Source organism: Paramormyrops kingsleyae, chromosome 4 (assembly GCF_048594095.1).
Source record: "Paramormyrops kingsleyae isolate MSU_618 chromosome 4, PKINGS_0.4, whole genome shotgun sequence".
Lineage (NCBI taxonomy): Eukaryota > Metazoa > Chordata > Actinopteri > Osteoglossiformes > Mormyridae > Paramormyrops > Paramormyrops kingsleyae.
This window is the reverse complement of record NC_132800.1, coordinates 26220815-26242722: the sequence shown is the minus strand read 5'-3', so window position 1 is coordinate 26242722 and position 21908 is coordinate 26220815. Positions and strand designations below refer to the sequence as shown.

The following is a 21908-nucleotide window of genomic DNA, read 5'->3' as shown; positions in this document are numbered from 1 at the left end:
GCTCATGCGCAAAGGGGAGGAGAGTTTTTAAACTGTTTCGCAATTAAATAAATTATATATATATATTTATATATATATATATATATATATATATATATATATATATATATATATATATATATATATATATATATATATATATATATATATATACGCTACCTCAATTGCTATCCCCAAAGCTGTACAACTATTTCGGTCTCATTACAAATATTCTGCCAGAATATCAGAACATTATACACTGCAATAGAGATATTAAGGTACAATACTTGTTCGGAATCCGATTTCAGATTACGCTAGTATGCTAGTGGTTCTCCTGGGACACCATTACCATCAGCCGACCCGAGAAACCTCAGCTCAGAATATATCCTTTGTGTTGTTCAGTGAACAAACAACCACGATACGTTAACACAAAACGAGATTACTGAGATGGTTATTATCATTAACATCAACTAATGAGCAATATTTACGAAAACATTACCGCGTTTCTTAATATTTAATTTTACCGACTGTGTGTAATCTTACTACTTATTCATCAATCAATATTAACATCTAGGTTTTGTTTATTGTTAGGTTTATTTCAGGAATAGTTATTTCAGTAGTGTCAGCAACACCTTCACCCACAAACAAAATCCCTCTGAATTTTGCATTCATTTGAAAATAATGGCGAACAAACGGCTTCCCGATACAAAGAAACGTGGTTTTGTTCATGTGTTTAATTATTAGTCCGCTAGAGGGTGCTGCTACACCGCAGTTTGCGCGTCACACGCCTTTCCGCGTATTAATGTCCAACGCCAGCGTTCAGAACCAAAGGGCGCCGCTGAATTCTCACCCTTAGTGCTAAACCGCTTTAGCATAAGAACAGAAGGTCACCTTGCACGCCGCTTCACTCACTGCTGTTTAAAATGCAGGGAAATAGTCTAGTTTCATTTCTGAAACAGTTTAAAACAAAATAGTTTGCATGGCATTTAATAAACTCAGAAAGCGAGACGGCAGGAAGAGCAGCTGTGTGTTTAAAAAAAAAAAGCTTGAGCTTTTTCAAAGTCTGACCACTAACTGTCGGAGAATGACGCTCATTAAAGCGCAAAATAAGAAATATGATGTACTATATATATATATATATATATATATATATATATGTATGTATGTATATATATATATGTATATATCAATAATCAATCAATCAATAAAACCTCCCACAGAGTTTTGCTGAAGATTACAGCTACTGCGTCAGTTTGCAAACCACTTCGGACAGCGAGAGCGCGTCAGCACTTCAGCATCTGACATCGGGCGCCCCCTACAGGACGTGGGCGTTTCAGCACCGGACCCTGGACAGCTCCCGCATGATAAGCAGCGCACCCCGGCCACCTCACGCGCAGGCTGACTATGATGAGTCTTTACAATTCTCTTCCTGCAATCTTCTACGTTATAGTTACGCTCGAAGATTATCTGTCACCGCAGGAGTTTCTCTTCCGGTCTCCGATTTCATTTGGTATAAGTCTCGAGACTAAATATATGTTAATATCAACTAAGAAGCAACAGCAGATTTGGCAGTAATGCGGGCGCATAGGCGAGGCAGGGCCAGTTCTGGCAGCGGGCCTAGGCAGTAACTCGGACCGGGGGAGGGGGCCCCAAAGTGCTGATTCAGAGCTCCGCTCCCGCCCCCACTGCCTACTGACTGGATGGTGCCTTGCATGAGACTCGGGCTGAAGAAGAACATGACAGAACAGTAACAGCAGCTAGCAGAACCGAAGCAACCTAGATGTTATGGACGACTGCCAATAGAACGGCACGTGCATTATTCATAGATATACGTGATAAATGTGTTTATGTTTATGACACTTAAAGGTGATGGTTAATCCACATTAAAAAGACGAAAAATAACGTAGGATTTATCTGCTTTAAAGCTACATAAATTATAATCTGCTGAAGTAAGCCTACTGCCCATTCCACTTTATATCTAATTTGCTTTTTTAGCGGACATTTGAATGATTCTATGGTATCATCTACACCAGCGAGCAGAAAGTCTCGGTTTATTTATTCGTACTGTCCAAAGTATATTGGAAAATTCTTATCCCTGCTTGAGTATAAATTAAAAGTCAACATGGGTAATATAAGTTTTAAAAATGGAAACATGTTAACGCACTCAGAAAACAGAACATGGAATATTATTGCCTACAGTATTAGCCCACCGTTATACACATAAGGTCGACCGTTACTGTGAATGTTTCCCTGCTGCAGGAGTAGATAAATCCCAGCCTCAGGACTTGACGGTATTCCTGCTGAGCTCTTAATTAATTAGCTTGATTAGCTGTCGCACACTGAGTTAAACCACGGGCCTCGTTTTTTCAGCTTCCAAATTTCTGTTAGCTGGGGATTATCTGGAAATGTGAGTCTGAAGACCGCATCAGCTGAACTGGTTCCAATAAATTATTTTAGTAAGAGCGGCCAAACGACACAAGGAGTAAACGATGCCAAAAAATTGCCCTTGAATTGGTTCACCCTAATTATTTGAGCAAATAATATTAAATAATGAATTTTCACTTAAATGGACAAACAAATTTTCATAAAAGGAGGAGAACACAGGGAGAGCAACATTTTTATAAAACAATCCCTATACTATGGATTCCACATGCAGATATTAGGTCAACCTATAATATAAACATACTACATATGCATCTGTACACTAACGAAAGACAGGCGGAACCAAAGGGCTGCCCATCCTGACGTGGTCCGGCGTTCTGTCGAGTTGAGCTACTTTGTCGAGTTAGGCTACCGTAGTGCTAATCGATAGCCCTAACCCTAACTCTTACCCTAAGCCTAACCCTAACCACCCAAAAACCCCTAAAACCCTTACCTTAACCCTAACCCCTAAAACCTAACCCTAATTCCAAGACGGTGGAACTGCACATGCGCCGAAAGGCTCGATAGCACGTTTCGATAGGTAGCTCAACTCATCAGGACTCCGGCTCTGGGTGGGTGTGTCCTAATCAGTGACAGATCAGTCTTATGGGCCAAAGGGACTTTGAGTCATTGGCTCTCAGTAACGGAGTTCCCCATTGGTCCACCAAGGTTTCTCAGACCCCTGCAGTCACATTTTACCTTCCTCCCAGGAGTTTGCAGAGTACCTGTCTAGGCTGTCTGCGTTCACAGCCCCCTGCGGAAGATCTAAAGCACATATCGGATAAAGCACAACGCACGCCAAAACCAATTATTGGGAAAACCAAAAATTAAAATAGCTTTCATAATGAAATGGGAATGATTTTGAGAGATCATAGACTGAATCACACTATGCCTAATTACAAGCTGAAAAGGCGAGCGTGCTTCAGATCACATCAAAGCAGGGTAGTGACTGAGCCCTTTCATACAATGTATTTGATCATGAGGTATCCTTGGATTATAATAAACCAAAGATAGTTATTCTACTTGCGCTTTAGGCTAAAATTCTGCGTTATTCCATTTCTTTTAATTGTCGACAGCAGTCTACTGGGATTGTCTGTGTAATGAAGTTCATATCAGCTGCACACCGCGTAACTAACCCATCCGTTTACGGATCACAAACTATTGCGGATAACCGTCCTTCTGCTACATTTATGCATAAAAGAAACTTTAGAAAAAAAAGTGAAGACTAAACCTACTTAAGAATATCATGCATCTGTACTAGTTTAATCACGTAGACTGAGATCAGGTAATACAAAATGACTACTACAGAAGATGCCACACTTTATGTTAAAACTAAGATGCGACCAACATCACCAAACTTTCGTGGCATAACCATCTTTTCTTGGACGAGTTTTATTTTACAGACGTACAAACAAACACAGCGCAACCTACTTACTAACTGGAGTGTGACACCAATATGGTCGACAGGTCAAGGGGAGTGAAGCGGCCCTACTTATTGCGATAAGAAATTTAACTGTACAAATATATGCGTGTTCTGGTGCTTTTTTATGTGACCGAATGACTTAAACATAGTTCCTCCTAATATTAAGAGTTGACGGCTGATTTTATTCACAATCGATTTCTTTTCTCCAAAGACAAAAACTGCTTTACTGTAACTGATCAGGGCTTCAGTGGAATGTAAATCATCTTTCACTGTCAAAACATCAAAGATGCAGTACTGTGCAAAAGTCATAGGTAGTCAAAAGAAATGTTTAAAGCTATTTACCTGCGTAGAAAGTGCACATTTACCAAAAACACAAGTTAACATTAGAGCATATATGCAAATTAAGAGTAACACAATAAGAACTAGTAAAAAAAAGCCGTCTGTCCTTGTTGGGCAGCTAAATGAACACAGCTTCAGTTCCCAAACCTCCTCGTGGCACCTCAGCTTTTCCATGTATTTATTAAATTTCACCACCAGCTCAATTAATTACCTTAATGAGTTTAAAAAAGTCAGTGACATATTGATCAGCTATACTAGGTGTGTTAGTCACATGGTGCATTGGATGGCCGCTGGAAATAAGGGTGTGATTTCGGCAGAGCTTTCGAAATGGCCAAGCAGACACACTCTGACAGACATCACAGCATAGCTTTGCTGCAACACGAAGCTCATTTAAACATCATTCTTCTTTGGCTGCCTAAGACTTTTGCACTGTGCTCTATATCTGTTGAAATGAAAAAGAACTCACCGGTACCAATAATGTAACACGATGATAACCAGTCCAGCACATTCATATAAGTACAGCAGGACAGGAATAGAAAATGGCAGGTTTGGCGAGGATTGTCTGCCGCCTGTCCCAGCCAGAAGGTACCGGGTTTATCCTAATCGCTCCATATCCAGGGGCTCTTACTCTGTGTCCCGAGCATCTATGATTGTTTCCTTGGCTCAAAGCATAGATTACTTTCATGGGACAGATTTAGCTTAAGCTGCTTATAAAACACCAGCACTCCACTCCGGCCTGCGGTTCGGAGTTCGGCCAAGGCTAACCTGATTATTTCATTTATTTATTTATTTGCTTTGCTAGGGACGCCGGTTTCACAGACCAACTTGGTAGAGAAGCTCTGGCTTTACACAGAAGGCTTTTTCATCCAAGGTGATATACAAGGAAAGAAAAAAAAACAGGCTGAGTCAGCCTATAGGAGCAGCGGCTCTAGTGCCCTGGATCTGTGACACGGCTCGAACCTTGTGCCCTGGGGACAGAGTTTGGCACATAAATTTTTGCCAGCCATATTCCAGTACAGGTTCTACACACCGCAGTACTATCTAACAGAACACAAGATAAATTACCCCACAAATAAAACTATTATACAGTAAAATTAAGGCATTGCAGATAGATAGATAGATAGATAGATAGATAGATAGATAGATAGATAGACACCACTGGCCATGTCCACATCTGACAGAACGTGGCTCTTCTCAGCGATATTTATGCACAGAAACAACCTCTCAAATGAATATTCCATGTCTGCGGCCATAACAAAAGCTGCCTTCGGGTGGCGCTGCTGGACTCCTCCCCTCAGAAAGCCACCGCTGGCAGCCCTGAGTACATTAGAAGCTGCCCGGAGCACATTCTGCAGCCCCGTTTCTGTGCTGACCTGGTTCCTTCAGGATGGATCATGCTGACAGTGCTGATGTGGGCAGATTCAGTGGCTCTCCAGCTCTCCGTGTTACGAAACCGGCTCCCAGTAAAGGGGGGGGGGGATACACTAGTTTGGAATCCTTCGTGTTCACTAGACCCACTGTGTCGTTCGCACATAGACTGACAGACTACTAATTACTTTGTATAATCATCATAACATAAATACCCACAGTTAATAATGGCTTTTACACCAGCCTAGTTCACGTTTGAGCTGGCTCCCACATTGGCAACGGACGGTTGCTAATCTGTTAGCTAGTGATTAGCCCATCAGAGGGTTTCGAAATGGACTTAAAGTCCAGGTCAGAGGATCCCGTCTGAGCTGTATAGGTCTGATTTCCTGGGGGTGGCAGCTCCAGAGCGCGTGTGCGAGTGCGAGTGTGTGAGTGTGAGTGTGCGAGTGTGAGTGTGAGTGCCTGTCTAATTCAGCACAAAATGAGCCCACTTTTAAACATCACTCCTGCTGGGTTAGAACAGGAGACAGTTTGCCTGCTCCGAGCATCGACAGATTAACAGGGACCTAATCTGCATGCAGGTTAATACGACATTTCTCCTCGATTTTGTCCGCCAGCTCGCCGTTCTCAGGGACGCCTCAAGTTGACAGATTTCGTGAGTCTGTGTCTCTGAGGCGCTTCCGCTCACGGCCACGCCTTCACTTTCAGGAGCCTCGCTCTCTCGGGTTGGGCCTCCCGCAAAACGTGCATCGCCTTACAGAACACAGAAGCCACCGGAAAACAAGCCTCTTGGCCACCTGCAGCTTTTCTAGTCCAATTACAGGATGGTCACAAGACCTCATTTGCAGGTTTGCCGCTCCCCCAATCAAGACCCTGCTTCTTCTCATCCGTCAATTCCTGCAGTCGACCCCCTCGCCCTGTCTGCTCCTCTGCGGGTGGGGGGACCTTCAGCCGTGGATGCCGAAACCCCGGCTTAATTAGGACCGTGGCGTGTCGCTTAAGAGCACCGTAGATACCGTCGCTCAAACAGGGACACGCTTTGTCTCTGCCGGGATCTCTCAGCATCTCTCCTCACGGCCAGACAAACGGGATGAGATTAACGCTTCAGGAGGCGGGCGGGGCCGGCCGCGCGGTCTTGCGCGAAGGGGCGGCCCCGATTGGCCGACGGCGCGGCGCCCTCCGGTGAGCTGTGTCACCTCCTGCTGGGCGACACGATAAATATGCAACCTATAGCTGAAGGAGCGCATTCATTATTCATAAGGCGCAGCTTGGCTCGGAAACACGTTTTTTCGAGCTCAGGTGCATTGTCCTGACAGCCTGCTAGGAAAGGGTTAAACCCCCCCGAGTCATTCGTGTCACTGTCAGGTTGCCGCCTGAATGAAATCCTGCTTGTCTGTGAGGAAAGGACATTTACATCCCAGATGGGACAGGGGTGTCCTCTCCCCCCAGTCACTGACTCCCACCGATCTGACTGAATGCGACTTTTCACTGAGTTTATTATGTTTTACCTAAATATCAGACTGCACCCAGCTGGCATTTTAACGTGGAGTCAGCGTTGAATCAACGTCAGGTGTCAGTGTTGGATAACCGTTGGATTTTGTTTAGATTTTGCAAATGGTTGTAAAAATAATGTTGATTTGACGTACAACTCAAATTTTATTTATATTTCTATGTTGAATCCATAGTTAGTTAACAACACCATTTCAACCATTTGGTATTCAACGTTGTTTTGACGTTGAATGAATGTTTTTTTATAAACTGACATTATTTCAACCACATTTAAACGTTTAAGGTCGGTCGAATGCCAGCTGGGCAGGCTCCAGCCTCCATCGCCAGGCTGATAGTTATTTCCCTAAAGCCCTAGGATGTGCAACAAAAGGACTAACATCTTTCAATGCAAGATCAGGTGTGTTTTGATTGGAGGATTCTCAGCTGTCCGGCCGACTTAATTGGCTGTAAAGTTCTATTGGAATGAGGAGACGTTAAAAGGGAAAGCGTGTCAGAGTGTACATGCAAATGAGAATTAAACGAACACTGCAATTAAAATGTGCGGCTGACTTAGATATTCAGAGCCTGTGTTGTTCGGCGCTCCGTGGCTGAAAAATTCTCATGAATGCGGTTAATTGGCTCCGCAAGTCTTGAATGAGAATTTGTTATTCATCATCTTGTCTCCAGAGATATTAGCCTGGCATTTTACATGCCTTTACATGAATTATAAATGATACGTTTCTGCTAATTAAATGAAAATTACGGTCGCATTGTTAAGAGAAGTGTATTATGTATAAAGGTCAACAAATGCACATTTTAAAGGTATTTCTTTAATTATAAAAATATCTTAAAACAAATAACAGTTAAAACATTTATCGTTTCCAGTGGACGCTAATACAGACGCTCCTCCGTGTTACGATATTTCCACTTTACGAAGGGTAACCCTAAACGTTTTTCTCCTGCAGTACAGTATTCAATGAATTACATGAGATATTCAACACTTTATTATAAATTAGGCTTTGTGTTAATAAATTGGCCCAAGAATATGCTAATCTATGTGTTCCAAGCATATTTCTCAGGCAGACTAGGCTGTGATGTCTGTTAAGATAGGTGTACTATATTAAAATGTATTTCCGCCTTACGATATTTTCGCCTTACGATAGGCTTATCAGCACGTAACCCCATCGTAACCCGAGGAGAGGCTGTATAGTCCAGCGGTTAACATTCACCGGCCCTTTTCCACACCAGTCTGAAGCAGCTAATGGAGAGGCTGCTCTCTCTATGGGCTCCTGCTCACCACCGACGGACTGGCTGTGATATAACAGACAATCTGATCCCGCGGCAGGGAGGAACTCCGCGATATGCCTTAGCTGTCAGTGCCTCCCGTGGATTCCCGCTACAGTGCACTAATGAAAAGCCATAATCACCATCAACCTCGCGGACACATGAGGACGGAGGATGAAAAAGAGACACACTGCATCCTCGTGAAGCCCAAGGCAGTCTCCGGAAGCGGAGTGTCCACATTTTTACACTAATGAGAAGGAGAATGAGAGTGAATACGTGTGCGTCGAACATGGTACTGCTAAGTCAATGTTTTAGCCATATTTTATAATGTTAAACGATATTTAAAATATATTGAGAGTATGGAACAGTGAGGAGCATCTATCATCCATCCATCCGTCCAGTTGGTTTAAAAGTTATTGTGTCAGGAGACATGTAGATGAGCACCCTAATTAAAACCTTGTTTCAGCCCCTATCTCTAACTCCAAATATCAGAGATGTATTGAAAATGGAATCTATGTGTTACCAGACATGGTGTATGTGACACCCCCCCCCCCCCCCCCCCCCCCCGAATACACCCAGAGCTCCAGTAATGCCAGCATAATCACAAAACAATGGTGGCTTACTGGGATCACTGGGATGGCCGTGGGTCTGCTTTGGGGATTGCGAGCAAGCTGCTTTAACACTCCTTCAGCATGGAACAGGACTGAAGCCACTGCTGACTTCTTAAAATCCTGGACGCTCACAATTAAATACATTTACACTCAATTTGAAGAAGCGTAGTCTGACATAAGGAGGGAAATGTCTCTGTAGGGATGCAGTTACGGGGGTCCAGCAGGGAGGCTCCAGCAGGGAGGCTGTAGGGATGCAGCTATGGGGGTCCAGCAGGGAGGCTCCAGCAGGAAGGCTTTAGTTGATCCCAGAAAGATGTTAAGAGGATGCTGAAGGGTGGGCTGTAGGGTTCCTGCAGGGGTCCTGGGGACTGTTACTGAGGACCTGGCTGTGGAGCCATGTGACCTCTGACCTCTGACCTCCTCTGTCAGCCTGATTTTATCTCCATCTCCATTCAGCGTTTCTGCACATTAACATTAAACCATTAACCTGCACTGAGGACTGGCTCGCTGATGGACTCTGAGTCTGACCACAGTTCACACCCCCTTTCATTAAAGCGGGCGCTTTCTCCCTGGGGGGGGGGTTGACCATGAACCCCCAGAGGTTTTTTCTCTTCCTATTTGGGGGATTTTGGTTCCTCTTCCTTGGTTCCACTGGCCTTCTTTCTCTCCCTCATGCACCATTTTGAATAAATTATGTAAATTATGTAGATATTCTTGCAAAGTGCCTTGTGATGACTGTGTTGTGAAAGGCGCTATATAAAAACAAATTGAATTGAATGAAAATATCTGATGGGCATTTAATGGTGACATAAAACCTAACAAATTCAGTGGTTCACCCTGCTTTACATTCTGAAGTCCATTTCTTTGTCTTTACTGTAAATATCATGCTCACACCAACATGCACTTGTGCACCCCCGCATCGCTCCGTATGGTTCAGTCCACGTCCGGTCCCCTCCCCCTTGGGACAGTGGTGCGAGCCTGCAGCTCCACCTTACTCTGGGACAGCCTAACAAGCCACCAGGTCCACCTTTGTCCTCCGTGCCGCTGTGTGGCCCTTCAACGGCCGCATCTCCGCAGTGAGCTCGCTGCACGGCATTCTGGGTAAACAGCCAACATCTTAATATTTAGCTCCTTAGCTGGCCTTCATTATTCATGTAGGCTTCTGATTTATGAGTACAGAGAAATATGGACTGCATCTGTTTTTATTGAAAGAATCCAATTTGACTGTTTGTGTATTGTTATTAATATTTTTCTCTTTATAAAAGAATGTTGAATACGATGAAACTGTGTATTTCTCCCTGAGGAACATTTTTTCAGGCTGATTTAGGAGCCATTCAGTGCCGTCTGCCTGAACACTTCACACCAACGTGCACACGAACCCATCTGGTGCGATACAGCTCGCTTTATGACCGGGGCCCATTTTGTGTTTACACCTGCTCACAAGTATCTGCTGGTGTCGTGTAGCCGAACTCCCGGGCTCTCCGAGACCCGCGTGCACGGCGCCTTTCATTCCGGAACATTCCCACTTCCCCTGTGCCGTGCCATCGCAATCCAGCACCTCTTGAATATAATGCCAGACAGCTGCAACCTTTAGATATACTTCAGCATTTAGGAAAAAGATACGAGTCAAAACAACTGGGGGCAATTAAGGAAGGGGGGCGATGACATCTTGGAAGACCAAGCGACGTATGGTGTGGGTTTCAGGCCCCGAAGGGGGGGGGGGGGGTGGGTGGGTGATCCATCTCGTTCTGTTGTTCTGGGTTCAGGTTAGTCAGTCCACACAGGTCCATCTACCTGCCCTGGCTATTAATAGGCTGAAACAGCTGAGCCAGCTTCCATGATGTCACCGGCCTTGTTCAGCGTCATGTGAGCGCAGCCTGACCCCCCACTCATACCCGTCTGACCCCCTGCCGCTGACCTCTGACCTGCCTCCTTCACCAGTCTATATGCCAGCTGTGTATCTGTGTTTTTTTTCTTTTCTTTTTTCTTTTTTTCTTTTATTATTTTTATTTTTTATTGTCAGACTATTTGCTATAAGTATAATAAGGACGTGTGTAATGGCCCATGCAGCTGTGCGGTTAAGGTACTTCTTGCTCTGCCTTGGAGATCGATCGCTCGCTCACTCACAGCTCCATGGAAGGGGGGTGTCTTATGCTCAACCACAGTGGGGGTCCTACACGCATATATTTTTAGCAAGCCTTCAGGCATTTCCAGTGTCCCGCCTGGTCGCTTAGCAACCATTATAGTTGCCGTGGAGATGTGCGTGTAGGCAGCTGCGGTAATCAGCATTAAAACCCAGCACACACTGAGATACACAGAAACACACACACACACACTTCTCATTCCAGCACCAGGACGATGGCTCAGCACCAGGACCAGGCCAAAGGCCAGGGTGAAGGTCAGCAAGATGAACGCAGCCTGCGATAGCAATCCCATCATTTTTATTTTATAGTTCAAGTAAGGAACAAGTGCTGTTTCACTAGACTCACTGTTCACCCTAAACCAGATAAATGTCAACAGTTAAATGCGCATGATGCCAGGACAGCTGATAGAATCTGCTAACCTGCTACAGTACAAACATTCCAGGTGCTTAATACCATCAAACTCACCCGCGGAAACTGTTTAGTGAAGCAACCTCTTAAACAAACCACGGATATTAGTTCAAAGCTTGGTCTATTTCGGAACATTCCTTAATTAGCTCTCATAAGCAGGGTCACTCTTTGGAGTCACGTGTTATACGTAATCAGTGTTTTTTTTTTATTATTGATCCAACAACCACGTGAACACAAACTGCGAAGCCACGCTTGGGTGCGGTTAGGGAGCCTCGCTCGGGGTGCCAGCGGTCCGCCATCGAACTTTATCATCCCTGTAGCCAACGGCATGATTTCGCATACATGAAATCATTACTTAATATGATTAACGACGTGTATGCAATGCTCTTGAAACGCAAACGTAACAATGTATTGGGAATATTTCTATAATAGTCCAATGTCAGTTTAATTTCCAGTCATGCCAATTAAAATGTCCTCTACATTTAAACATGCTTTGCATTTTTCTATAAAATATCTTATATAAAATGTCAATAAAGTGAAAATATAACAGTATATGCAAGGTTACTAATTATTTCTTGCAATCTATTTACGCGATCTCGTTGTGGCATTTGGCAGCTGATATATAAAGGCACGTACATTTACATTTATTTATTTCCCTGACGTTTGTTGGCTTAAATAACTTACAGGTCAGTTCCTGCAACAGACAAAGAGCATCGACTAAAGTACTTAGTCGGTACCGTCTCGTCAAGCGTTGCCGCTTATGTAAGAGGCTACTAAAAATATACACTAATGACACCATAAAACATAGTGCAGACTCGCCTCTCTAAATGTACAAGTACATCCGCAAATAAAATGAGGCAAACAAGCGCTCGTATTTAAAACGACGCGTACTGGTAATTCTGCCCCGCGTTAGGATATTAACAATGAAACTGATGCATGTGAAGGTGTATACACACAGAAATTTGAGATGCACCATAGTGTCATATACACCTTCAGCTACGTCATTGTGTTTTTGTTCCGCAAATGCTCATTTCCATTTTTGCAGTGCCATGCTTGTGTGTATGTGTTTTGCTTAACAACGTTATTTTGCACAATGCTAATTATGTTAAGACGTGGGGGCAATTCCCAACTTGAGGAACGTGAAATGCGATAATAAAACACAAACACCGAAAGGAAACCGTGGACGTTACAGAGCAAACGTTGCTGTATGCAATGACTGAAATATATATCTGCGTAATCAAAATTGGAACAAGTAGCCTACATGGCAAACGTAACAGGGCTGATATTTCCACACATAGTCAGCCGCTGTTATATGTGGTAGACTGAAAAATACTGTATTGACACCTGAATTATTTAAAATGCGTGTCAATATTCAAACAACAATACACACACCAAATACAACATGGTCTAATGATGAGTGTAATATTGTGGAGTTAGTTTGATAAATACATAGATGTATGAAGGAATAATTGTCACGTGGGTTACATTGTGGAAAGAATTTGCAGTGATGACAGTCGGGGGGGGGGGGGGGGGGGGTAGAATTAACACCGAAAAATCAATTTATTAAAAAAAAAATAATAATTCTGCCTCCAATTATTTCGGTGCAAAATTATTTTAAACTGTTGTTGCGTGGACAGAGGTTGTTGCAAAGTAAAACAGATGTAAGTCATATACCGCATTGTGTGCGTGCGAGTGTGTGGGTGAGGGAGAGAGAGAGAGATTTAACTCATTGTAATGCACGGAGCGGCCTGCCCTCTTCTGAAAAGGAGGAAACAGGCAGGCAGACGCTGCCGATGTCTGAGTCACAAACGGCATCTGCATCTCGTTCACCGGATCGTTTTCTAATTTCCACGTTGTCTTGCTTGCCGGAGAAGGACTAAACAGTAGAAATTAACGAGAGAATAATGCGATGCATTATCAAACTGCGTGGAAGCAGAATGGGCCAAGCATGAGGAAAACAGATTATGCGTCGCCGAGGTCGAATCACTGCACGTAAGTAGAGACAATTGCTATGTTATACCGAGCGAAAAAATGGATTAATCATGCATATTATTTAAATGACGTGTGTTTGTGCCAGGTTAACACCGGGACAGTCGTGGTACCTTTATAATCAGCATCTCCGTGCCCGCGGGCGCTGACCTCCCACGCTCCGCTTCCACCGTAGTACGAGATACGACAAATTGCCAGATTGCTAATGCGGGGCGTATTAATAGAAGATCCAATGGTGCTCGGTGGCCGTCCTGAGGATCCCTGCGTCGATAAAGTGCAGTAAGGCCATTCAGGCGATCATTCATTTTCATCTCCCTCCACCAACTGATATTTTTTTCCCTCAAAGCACAGCTATGATAATGACCTGAAAATTTAGGTACGTGCCTCCGGATATACACTGACATTTTGTCATTCTGTTAATGTCATTTAACATCGATCGGTTTTACTGTATGGCGTCGAAAATGATCTATTTCCTTTTGTTTCTACCGCGTTTGCTCTGCGACCTCTGCGTAGCCCTTCATAATTATAACACCGTGTTAACATTTTGTAACGCGCTTAAATGTTATTGCGTCAAACAAAAATACGGTCAAGACGTGTCTAAACGAGCAAGAAATGCAGCTTATATCGCGAGGACAATAAGGTATATATACTTAAATGGCACGATATTTCCAGCCGCCCTGCGTTATACCGAAATCACAATAGCGTGGGTAGATGCTGCAGAGCTACAGTATGCAAGGCATCGTGGGTGTCTGTTTTAGGTAAATAACCCTTAAACGGTGAACCACCTCTACCAATTTACATCGCCTAGCATCTTTGGTGAGGCAAGATGTATAAGATAGCCTACAGCATAATGCTATAACGTTAATTACAGGATTTCTCCCTAAAATAATGTATAATCGTGTTTGATTCCCATTTCTTACACCTGGACTTCAGAACGCATCAGAAGCATACGTTTAATTCACATAGGCAGGTTACCCCCACCCAGAGTAATGTTAAGTATATATGATTAATGTAGTACAACGGCGAAATACCGATAGTTTCCTCGTAGGTAATTTCCATACTGGACGAGGTGACGTTACATGAATCCGTTTCATTGGCGTACTATGGATTACAGCAGCATTAGACCAGCAATGAGCATGGACACCGAGATTAAGGCTATAAATATACCAACAGGTGAAGAATACCTTGTCCATATGGAAACGATTAGGCTGAACCTGCGTTTTAGGGACACTGAGAGATGATCAGGAGTTCGGTCCAAACATCTGCCCGCCTATGACGTCACACGCCCTGGTAATCCTCCTGAGCGGACCGCAGCGATACTATTTGCATCGCTCAAGAGCTGCTAATCTCCGAAGTCTGCTGGAGCCGGGGGAAGAGACGGGACATTGTACGGGCCCTCGGAATGGGAAGGCAATTGGTGAATTTTACAGGATTAAATGTGACTGGTGCGAGCCTAGTGAACGGAATGAATGTGACTAACGGGAATGGAACGGGAATGACTGTATGCGCTGACTTTAATAATCCGTAATTGACGGTGACTGTATTGTTTTCCTATTGTTATCTATTTGGTCAAATTATGGGGTGGTGAAAATTGCAGTTTTGTATCATTGTCGTTAATTTTTATTGTCCTTTTTTACATCTGGCAAGCATGTATAGCAAGAGGTTAACTAACCTTCTTTGTTTTTTCTTTGTAGGTGCAGACAGACCTAAATCTTTCCAAATGGCCTACTGCTTTCAAATTCTGCATTTCGTTTTTTGTGAACCTGCGTTACAGACTCAGTGCTGAAGACGAAGCTTTGCGGGACCTATTCCTAAATAATCAAAAAATAATATCAAAATGGCGCACAGAGCGGTTAAACGCTATGATCCATCCCTTTGGAGTTCATTATTTAAAACGGAACCTAGGATATTCTGCGTGCTTCTGATAAAAAAAAAAAAACCAGAAACACGAAGTAGTCAAAAATAATGTCAAAATGGCGTCCGAAGCGGGTAGACGCTGCAATTCTTCTTCTTGGATTTGACCATAGAGGAAATCTTATGGACAATTCAGGGTCCTTTTGGATAAACGCGTACATCGCAAAATCTCCAAACATACGATTTTCAGTCTTTGCCGTAACAGAATGTGGAATAACAGCCTAAGGAACATCGGTAAAAGGAGCAGATCAAGATGTACGCAGAAAACGGCGGGGCATTTAGGTCACCTCTTATCCACTTGCATTGTTTGCCTGGTCTCTGCAATAAAATCAGTATTTACACTTAAAAGCGGAAAGGTGCAGCATTTAGTGTTTAAATATCTTACGGCCTGCGACGTGAGACTCTTGCTCTCCGTGTTCACAGCGGACCTTGATTTAACTGTCCTACAATTAAGGCACGCGGTGAATGCCAAGAGCGGAGCCGCCATCCTCCTGTCAAAACCTTATATAAACCCTCCTGTCAAACCCTTATATAAGCCTCGTGCGTGATTGCACCGGATCGGTTACTGGTTTATGAATTGGTATTTCTTTCAGTAAAATTAGAAATGGCAGCATGACTAATTGGAAACGTTGCTAGGAATTAATGGAATTAAAAGGATTCTAACTTGTTATTTGTGAAGTCTTTTGGATAATTCAAACGCAATATAATGTTTTAAAACCGTTAATTGCAAAATGGTTCAAACTTTATTTTTGATATTAAGTTATATTTTGTGTGAATATTTTATTTTTACGTTACTTTAGACCTAATTAATTTTTAATAGTATTTTCTTTATCCATAAGTCACAAAAACATTTACCTCAAGAAATAAGCAAATAAAAACGTCACGCGAAGCGCTGTCCACGACTCAGGGTGCTGAACTTTGCAAAATTACGTTGATCTGTTTCAAAGGTTTGCAAGAAACGTACATAGTCAATCGAAAACACACGCACGCGCACCTAGCCGACTGAATGAATAACCTACTATTTGTATCCCCAGCGGGGAAGTGTAGATAGAGAATTAGAAAATGATTCCCGAGTACTGCGAAATAAATCCATCCATCACAGCCGATGGTGCCTGGTGCCAATCCCAGGACGCACAGAGCGTAATGCGGAGTAGCCTATACCCTCGATGGCAGCACCCAGTCCATCACATACACAAAAAATCACGCCGTGAAACAATTTTGCAAGACTATTTCATTTCTTGTCTTTAAAACATGGGTGGAAGCCGGCACTACACCCACACACTAAAACACGCAAATACGCTTAACACACGTTTTACCTCTCTGAAAATTGCAGACTTGTTATTAATTCACATACATAATTAACGCTGAAAAATTGCTGTGTTTCAAAATTGAAGTTTTGTATGCGTATATCGTAATAATCCCTCATAACAGCAGAATTTAAGTGTAATGGAATTAACTGGTAGTCTAATGTAGTCTAATGTTCATAACACAGTCAGTTTTTGTCACTTGGTTAAGTCTTCCGAATATTGTATTACGAGGTATACCGAGTATAAAGAATGTGGAACTTTATCAATCTTTCTGACACATAAGTGCCACCAAAAACGCATAGAAATTGTGAAAGTGAAAGATAAGAAAAACTCATTTGCATCAGTATAGCGGTTAGTGACTCATCAAACCATATAGCAAAACACAAAACTTCTGAACTGTTTCAGTAGCGACGTGGCGCGTTTTACATGCAATCAATTTAACTACAACAAAAGGACACTTGTTATAACAACGACAATATGCCGGCTGGAGAATCTAAGTTACATGATTATACTTTAATTGTGTCACTTAATTGCAGTCATCAAGACATACAATCACTGCCGAAATGCAACTGTGGTTAAAGGATTAGCTCTGAAACTGCTACGTTTATTTCAGGCCTTCAGTCCCTTATAATTCGTTAATCCCAGCACATGCTTAAAGGAAGCAGCTGCCAAAACTTTGATGTAGTTGAAAATCAGATTAATTACTTTGAATGCAACGGGGGAAATGCGCGATTAAGGTTAATTCGGTACCCAAGATGACAAGTAAATACAGCTAATTAGTAGTCGGCAGACGATTACCAGCAGATAATTTTGCCTTTTCCACAATAATGTACCGTCTTTAATACGTATGCACTATCGTGCTTCAATAAATGTTTTAATAAAAACACATTTAATTGATGCATTAATATACTAATATAAGACCTTCAAGGACAATATTCTAGCAGCACTAATAAAACGAATATAGAAAATATTAAATTACAGCGTACGACAAAATATTAATATTTTTTTACAATACCTATAGATTAATTTAAAAAGACAACGTCGAGTTTTAAAACATTTTTTTGTATTTGTGTGTATACCATTAAGTTCTTTCGTGAAGAGATGTCCAATCCTGCTTTATCCCTACGCACCGTAACTTTCAGGTGATGTTGGATTTCACGCACATGTATCCAAGCGGGCAGAACAGCAGATTATCCGCTGAGGGACCCGTCCTCCGCTAAGCACCCGCCTTATCTCCCTTAGCCTACATTACGACACCTCGGCAACGGACGTATAGCCTGGAACTCCGAACGTACCCTGGAAGATGAGACTAATGAAACCCTATGCTGTGTATTTTCTTCAGGCAACAATGAACAATGCAAATGTAATTGTTGCAACTGTTTCTCATTGCTCACGTGACAAGCAGTTTCGCTGAATGAGAAATGGAAATAAAGATATTTATATATATATATTAGAAACTTGACTCTGATGACAATAGATGAGGCACATTATACAGTTCGATATGATAAAAATGCATGTTGGAGTCCCAATGATTGTACGAATGTTTCTTTTAATATTGTTAAACATAATTGTACCGCTGTAGAATTACATGTAATTGCTGTCACAATTAACAAAGGATCGTAACAGGGCAACTTAGTCACACAGAAATTTCTAAAGACGCTTTTGACCCGTTTATAAACCTAGCCTCCACCTATCTTCCACAGCCCTACTGATTAGCCCTACTGTTCAGCCTGGAACCTCAGGATAGTACGGCGAATAAATCAAAAGAACACCCTGGACGGGATGCCAGTCCATCGCAGGGCACACACAATTACACATTACGGGAAATGTGTACACACAATTACACATCACGGGAAATGTGTACACACAATTACACATTACGGGAAATGTGCACACACGATTACACATTAGGGGAGATGTGTACACCTAGTTCACCTGGCGGCATGTCGTTGGATTGCAAAAGGAGAACATGCAAACTCCTCACACACACACACACATAAAAATAAAAAAGTAGCACTAAATATGCTCCAAAATGTTTCCTTTCTTTCTAAATGCTCCGTTAAAATTATGATATAAAAAACTCAATCGAATACACTAATGCTAATAAAAAGATTACTGTTATTTTCGCACGTGTGCAATAAACTCTCACCGGGCATCTATGGTTTCTTCTTTTTTCATTCTCCTTTTCCGGTACAATAATTCACAGGGTAAAAATCGTTGACGTGTTTATACTGCCACCTGCTGTGCTACAAGGAAATAGGTAAAGATAGAGCATTAATCATTTCCTACTTCGAACAAGGCCTGAAGTTTATTTCAAGGAATTAGCCCCATCCATCTTCCAACCACTTACCCTGGACAGGGTTGCGGGGGAGGATTGGAGTCAATCCTAGTCAGCCTAAGGATAAAGGCACAGGTTCCTCCTCAGACAGCACTCGTTTTACCTATTAGCATAACTGTCTATGGTGAGAACATGTAAGCTCTATACACAGAACAGGGGTGGGATTTAAACCTTTATCTGGAGTTATGAGGCAACAATACTACCATGCTACCCCAGTAAATAAACTGGCATTTAAAATTCTAAAGTATAAAATCATCTTACCTTTCCTCAAAATCTGCAAATAAATTTGAAGGATTTGTAATTCAAATAGTACGTTTTCTGCTTTTCAGGGACTGAATGAGAAATCAAATGATATAAATGCATGTGTATTTTGGTCAAACGCCAGTCACAGCCACTTGTTATAATACAGAAGCAAATTTACTGGGAGAACATTTCTAAACCATTCATCCGTCCATTCTCGGGATTCTCGGGAATCAGAGGGCACCAGGCAGGATGCGACGTCAGTTCATCGAAGAGCACGCACACGCGCACTCTCACACAATTCATTATATTTTATAAGTGTGTGGTCTACAGCGTTATGTTTGTGTCCTTCCTGAGCGCGCGGTGGGTCTCTGCACACTAATCTCAATCCGCTCTGTCCGCGCGCTCGGGAATGAGGCACAAATACACCCAAAAGAAACGCCATAGCCGCCTATATTATCCTGAAACACAGTTTAATTGCATCATATTGCCAAAAGAGGGCGCCATACTCATTCAGATAATAATCATAGTAGTTTTCGTGCTTCTTTATTCTCACACAGCATGACCAAATAATAATTCTACGTTACGAAGAAAACATGAGATTTTATTTAGGATTTCTTTATATCACTAGCAATTATACAGGCCTAATACACATTTTCATGATTTCATGAATAATTTGTTCTGCAAATTGTTGAACTAAGAAATGCAAGGGAAATTGACAAGGAAAATATACATTTAGAGTACATTATAGAAAATTTACGTTTCAATTATATTTCATAAGTGCATCTTTATAAATATTGCAGATTTAATCCAAACATTCATCCTCAAAATCGGGGCAGCGGTTGGAAGATGGATAATTACTCACAGGCACATTAAAACATATTAAAAAAAACACACACACAGGTTTGTAATTATATCTTTGTGAGGACTCTCCATTCATTTCTGAGAGAGAGGGGGAGAGAGAGAGAGAGAGAGAGTTCATCGAGCAATCCTTTGAAGACATAAAATGTGAATGGCAGGTTTTTTCTCTGTAAATCTATCGAAATTATAAGTTCATAACCAATTCGTGACATTAGCTGCGTTTATGCTGTATGCGCGGCTATGTACTTCATAATGTAGTCCAGAGAGATCCGACCGCAGGAACGTAGGGGGTGGCCATCGGTAAAATAGGACTAATTAAAAGGGTAACCTGATTGGATGGCGAAATCGCCGTAGAGATCTGGGTACGGAGCGAAAGACGCGCCGGTGCTGGGCGTCCGCGCACGTTTGCAGTCGCACAGACGTCGTTATCATTTGGGGACTCTGATTATGGGTCTACAAAACCTGGTCCTGGTGGATTATGCTTTGGAACACAAGCTTTAGGTGAGAAAGGAGGTCATTCTTTGGCAAAACCCTAAGTGCTCTGTGAAAGGAAATGTCTTTGCCAAATGTAATTGTGGATGAAGCTTCCAGAGACTCCCAATCAGAAGTTAAGACTTCAGGACACGGGGACTATGACTCCGCGCAGCTAGGAGCATCACAGGAAAGTGGCGATGGGCCGGTTACTGGCGATCGGCCGACCGGAGAGAGCAGCCGCAGGCTGTGTACGATGGAGAGCAGCGCGGGGGAGCAGAGCCTAGACGATGACAGCGACGGCAGGTATGATATGACGCCCATGATGGATAAAAGGATGTCCGCGTCCAGCATTAAAACCGAGCCGGGTAAAAAAATCAAGGAGCATAAGGTCCTGAGGCTGAATATCAACGCTCGGGAGCGGAGGAGGATGCACGACCTGAACGAGGCACTGGACGAGCTGCGCTCCGTCATCCCCTACGCGCACAGCCCGTCCGTCCGCAAACTCTCTAAAATCGCCACTTTACTGCTGGCCAAAAATTACATATTGATGCAGGCGCAGGCGCTGGAAGAAATGAGACAACTGGTGGCATATTTCAGCCAAGGACAAACTCTTTCCTCGGTGCATCTGTCTGCTGTTGTCACACCGGCTCCAGGTGCCCGTGAAGCTTTTCCCGTGCCCGCCGGCGCCGCCACGTCCTCCTGCCCCGACAAATTTGTTTTGTTCAACAGAGTCCCGTTTAGCTTCTATATGCAGGGCAAGTCTTAAATAATACAGCCTCACTTCGTAAAAGCAGCAAATCCTGCTACAACATTAATTTAAAACGGGTTTAGCGGTAAAAGGTGCGGGAAACACCTTTAATCATTAATGTAATATTTTGAAAACTGTTTTGAAGTATAAATGTGAATATTAAAGTCGTATAAATCGTTTTTCAGTCTTCGCGGTGATTTATTTGGTTTACTGGAGAAACGTGATCGATATGGTAAAGAACGTCGTCTATTTAATTTGACGAGAAACGATGTAAATTTTAACTTTATTCGTGTAAACCAGCGTTTCCCAGCCCGCTTCTCGGGGATTCACAGATAGTCCACATTTTTGCTAACGTGACGTTTTGACTACATTGTCTGAACAAAGCTGTGATATGTTCATTATTAGACATTATGTCATAGTGTGGTTGCATTGAGCTGTTTGTACAATGTTGGTGTGTTGAAAAGCCTTAATAAAATATTTTGAATACAATTCATTGTGTTTCTAATCTATCAGCGGTACTATGGGTCCACTGTATACTGTAATAAATATTCAGGGGACATCATTCGCCAAGG

General features: G+C 42.6%; 1 protein-coding gene and 1 long non-coding RNA gene across 2 annotated transcripts; both read left to right on the top strand.

The window, feature by feature from the left end:
* The first annotated feature begins 13169 nt into the window (after positions 1-13169).
* On the top strand, positions 13170-18708 carry LOC140588801 (uncharacterized). The gene is made up of 2 exons (XR_011989997.1): positions 13170-13457; positions 15149-18708. It is a non-coding gene; the product is annotated as an uncharacterized lncRNA (long non-coding RNA).
* Positions 18709-20297: 1589 nt separating this feature from the next.
* LOC111861131 (class E basic helix-loop-helix protein 22-like) lies at positions 20298-21795 on the top strand. Its single transcript, XM_023845471.2, has one exon. It carries the CDS (start codon positions 20668-20670, stop codon positions 21352-21354), a length of 687 nt encoding a protein of 228 aa, XP_023701239.1. The 5' UTR covers positions 20298-20667; the 3' UTR covers positions 21355-21795.
* Positions 21796-21908: the final 113 nt, after the last annotated feature.